At 49.4% G+C, this 4,438-nt stretch overlaps 1 protein-coding gene across 1 annotated transcript; it reads left to right on the forward strand.

Annotated features, from left to right (window-relative positions):
- The first annotated feature begins 652 nt into the window (after window positions 1–652).
- On the forward strand, window positions 653–2,330 carry NDN (necdin, MAGE family member). Its single transcript, XM_006068843.3, has one exon. It carries the CDS (start codon window positions 789–791, stop codon window positions 1,764–1,766), a length of 978 nt encoding a protein of 325 aa, XP_006068905.1. The 5' UTR covers window positions 653–788; the 3' UTR covers window positions 1,767–2,330.
- The last annotated feature ends 2,108 nt before the right edge of the window (window positions 2,331–4,438 follow it).

Consider the following 4,438-nt stretch of genomic DNA (forward strand, 5'->3'; position numbering starts at 1 on the left):
ATTAGTCCTCCTGGTGGCTCAGAGAGTAAAGTGTTTGTCTGCAACGCGGGAGACCTGGGTTCGATCACTGGGTCGGGAAGATCCCCTGGAGAAGGAAATGGCAACCCACTCCAATATTTTTGCCTGGAAAAGCCCATGGATGTAGGAGCCTGGTAGGCTACAGCCCATGGGATCGCAAAGAGTGGGACACGACTAAGCGACTTCTCTTTTTCAGAGTTGACATATTTTCTTGGGCAATCCTAACTGTTCTCTCAGTTTAAATTCTCACACTGATCTGAAACCTAGTTGACACACCAGCCTAGTTCTTGCTCTCGGATTGATCTCTAACTTGATTTTGGATATACCTAATCAAATGCTTCCTAAGAAAGTCAGCTTCAGCATCTCAGAAGCTTAAATTGCCATCTGTCCCTTAAACTTACTCCGTCTCCAGTGCTCACCCATCTCCCTCCCCTCCTCCTCAAGAACTCCTCCTTAGCCCTAACAGGACGCCTGGGGAGGGGGAGTGATCATTGAGGCCCATATTCTAGCGGACCCTCTATGCTTACTGGGGGCCTCCTAGCCCCCTCCTACAGCCCACCAGGAGCCCCGCCCGCCAACGCGACTGCCGGGCCCCAGGCGCGCGGACGCGCAGGCGCATTGGCCCGGCCCGCCGCCGCCCCGCCCTGCCTGGCCTCTGCGGAAGGCGCCGGGCGCAGCAATGCGCACTTCCTCTCCAGGAGTCGCGGAGGGAAAGCAGACTCGAAGAGCTCTTGGACTCGGCGGCCCTGCTCTTGCGAGACCGAACAGATATGTCCGAACAAAGTAAGGATGTGTGCGACCCCAACTTTGCAGCCGAGGCCTCCAACTCTGAGGTGCACAGCAGCCCCGGCATTCCCGGGGGGCCCTCTCCTCCAGGGTCTCAGGCCGCGACCCTCACTGAGCCGGAGAGCCCTCCCTTAAGCCCGCCTGATGCCCCTCTGGTCTCGCTGCCTCCCCAGGCTCCAGGCGAAGAGGGAGACCCGAAGGCCCTGCAGCAGGCCGCTGAGGAAGGCCGTCCCCACCAGGCCCCGAGCACAACTCAGCTCAGCCCGGCGCCCCCGGCCCCGGCCCAGCTGGTGCAGAAGGCACACGAGCTCATGTGGTACGTGCTGGTCAAGGACCAGAAAAGGATGATCATCTGGTTTCCAGACATGGTGAAGGATGTCATCGGCAGTTACAAGAAGTGGTGCAGAAGCATCCTTCGGCGCACCAGCCTCATCCTCGCACGCGTGTTCGGGCTGCACCTGAGGCTGACCAGCCTGCACACCATGGAGTTTTCGCTGGTCAAAGCTCTGGAGCCAGAGGAGTTGGACAGGGTCGCTCTGAGCAACCGCATGCCGATGACAGGCCTCCTACTGATGATCCTGAGCCTCATTTACGTGAAGGGTCGCGGCGCTCGAGAGAGTGCAGTCTGGAACGTGCTGCGCATCTTGGGGCTGAGGCCTTGGAAGAAACACTCCACCTTCGGAGACGTGAGAAAGCTTATCACCGAGGAGTTCGTCCAGCAGAACTATCTGAAGTACCAGCGCGTCCCCCATGTCGAGCCCCCTGAGTACGAGTTCTTCTGGGGCTCCCGTGCCAGCCGCGAAATCACCAAGATGCAGATCATGGAGTTCCTGGCCAGGGTCTTTAAGAAAACCCCCCAGGCCTGGCCTTCCCGCTACAGGGAGGCTCTGGAAGAGGCTAGAGCCCTGCGGGAGGCCCACCCCACTGCCCACTGCCCCCGCAACAGTGTCTCCGAGGACTAGCAAGGTCTGGAGGCAAATGGAAGTTTTCTGCCCCTCACCAGGGTGGAGGAGGGGTGGGAATGTGGGACATTAGAGTATTCAGGATCTACAGTGCAGTATTTCACGTGTAACTTTTAAGTTTTCCGTACAGTGCTTTTATACCTCTTAATGCAATGTTGTGTTCATTTCAGTAATATTAGTGTGTAGGATACATGCATGGTTGTTTGTAAGTAAGCTCAGTTGGTGCTTTCGCTTTTGTGCTACCTTTCTTGAATTTTTTGTACCAGAGACGTGCTAAACTTATGAAATACACTGAGACATTTTCCATATTCTTTTACGTGTGACGGAGGCTGTGTATTGGGGTAGATTGGTCTTGGAGAGTTTGGAAAAACTCCCCAGAAAAGCTGGCCTAAGCAAGAGAAAAGTTGACCCCTGTCTTTGTGCTCTGCCTGGGCACAAGAAACATCCCTGTGGAGTTTGGTAATGTGGACTGAAACAGACTCAATGTGGGCACACTTTACTAAACACAGATACAACCTCACCATGAGTAAACTTTAAACATTAAAGATTCTTGTGATACAGTCATTCATGGAAAAAGTGTACTTTATCTTCTTAACAGAATATTATGGGTTGGGAATGGGAATTACAAAGTATACAGATAATAACTATTTCATCTAATAGGATGGGGACGTGGCTCATAAATGTGTGAAGTGCATAGTTTTATTTTCAGAAAGTAATTCACAAGTTCATATCAAAGTTTTGACAAGTAGAAGTGCAAAAACCAACAAAGGGATCATAATCACATCACATAGAAATAACAAATGTTGATATTTAGAGTAATTGCCTCTATTATATTTTCCATATTTTTTTAAAAATAATAGCTGTCTTTTGTGGGCACTAAGAGAGGCATTGTACTAAACCCTGTACATATATTTTCTCTCTTTAATCCTCACAATAGCCTTGTGAAGCAGGCACCATGGAGGAAATACAGGAATAAAGCAGATAATTAACTTTCCCTGGATCATAAAAGCTTCCTTGGAGGAGAGGCTTGGTTTTAGGGTTTGGACCCAGACTGAATAGGCCCAGAGCCCATACTTTTATCCACCTGCCTCCAGCTGCCCCCCTGACTCCTGCCTTTTAGATTATGCCTTTAAAAAGTTCCATGTTAGTGTCTGTAGTTTTCATGTTATAGCCTGTACTTTTAGCTCCCTACTCTCAACACACACACAGCTAAGGATTATTACTGATGAATCTTCAACATTAATCTTTTAGGGGAATTAAGTCATACTCTGTACAAATCAAGAAACTTTCATTTTGGAGAGATTAATGGACCTAACCAAGTCCTGTTCCTACTTAGCAGTGAACCCAAGATTTGAAGGTTGGTCTTTTCTGAAGGACTGTGCTGATGGAGCTGACTGACCAGTGGTCTGGAGGAACACACATGGGACACCTTGGAAAGGGATGTGGGGTTGGGGTGGGAAGGTCGCCTATTGGGGTGTCTCCAAAATTGCCATGGGCCACTAAGCAACCACTCAGAGGGTGGGATGTGATCAGGGAGGGGCAGTGTCTGAGGATAAATCTCATTATGAAGCTTAAACCTGCAAGGGGGAGAGAGAGAAATAGGATTTAATAAGACCAAAAATCCTTCAAACATCAGAACATTGAAAAAGATCATTTGGTTAAAGCCAGACCCTTTTCTGGGGAAGATGGAAAATGAAGGGAACACATAGGTGACATCACCACCTAAAGAAGTAATCTGAGAGTTGTATTTGTGTGAGAGAATTACTATCTGAATTGGGAACTAGGATTCCCAGCACTTAAATAACATTACTTAACAGGCAGGTGCTGGTGCTAAAGTGCTGAAGAAGCCTCCCATGTCCTGAGACGAAGTTTATCCCTTTTAGTATATGTCCTGTAAGGTCTCTTGTGGGGAGTAGTGGGCATTTTTACAATAACTTTGGCAAGTGTGTCCTGGCTTTGATGCTACCTCTTAACTCTGAGCCAAAGCTAATTCAGACATTTTAAAACTGTTAAAAAAATTACCTCCCTCTCAACCCAAAACTTCTTGCAGAAACAAAACAAATCTGCCCCTTTAAATGTAAAAGTTTCCCCTGCCAACCCGGGGGACTGGACACTTTCTCTAATGCCCTAATTCTGCTTGAAGCAACTGTTTAACTCCTGAACACTTCTTTCATCAAACCCAGAAGTCACTGGCCACGCAGTCCTTTTACTTCCCAGTGCTTGTATTTGCTTTCCTTTTTGCCAGAAGAGACTGGGAGAACCACCCCAGAGCTTCTCCCAAGTTTCCTGACACAGGCACATCACCTGTGCTCTAGAGGACCAAATCTTGAGAGGACAGGATCATGAGAAATGAGAAGCTGACCCCAGCAAGCTGACCCCATGTGGGCAGGCTTCTCAGCTCCTATGCAGGCTTGGAGACAGCCAGACCCTGAGAGAGAGGCTTCCCAGATGCAGGACAGAGCTAATTCACGACACCAGGTCCTGCATGGAGAGTAGCTTGGGGCACAGGGAAGGAACATCCAGTATCTCTCTTGGATTTTCATGCTGGGCTCAACTGAAAGTTGGGGGGTTGGTCAGGTGTATTCCAGAAGGCTTGTCTACAAGGTGCTGCGTGAGCTCTTTCGGAATGCAGTCTGCAGACCCTGGATGTTCCAGCCAAGATGACAGTGTGG

Source organism: Bubalus bubalis, chromosome 20, assembly GCF_019923935.1.
Source record: "Bubalus bubalis isolate 160015118507 breed Murrah chromosome 20, NDDB_SH_1, whole genome shotgun sequence".
In the NCBI taxonomy this organism is placed as follows: domain Eukaryota; kingdom Metazoa; phylum Chordata; class Mammalia; order Artiodactyla; family Bovidae; genus Bubalus; species Bubalus bubalis.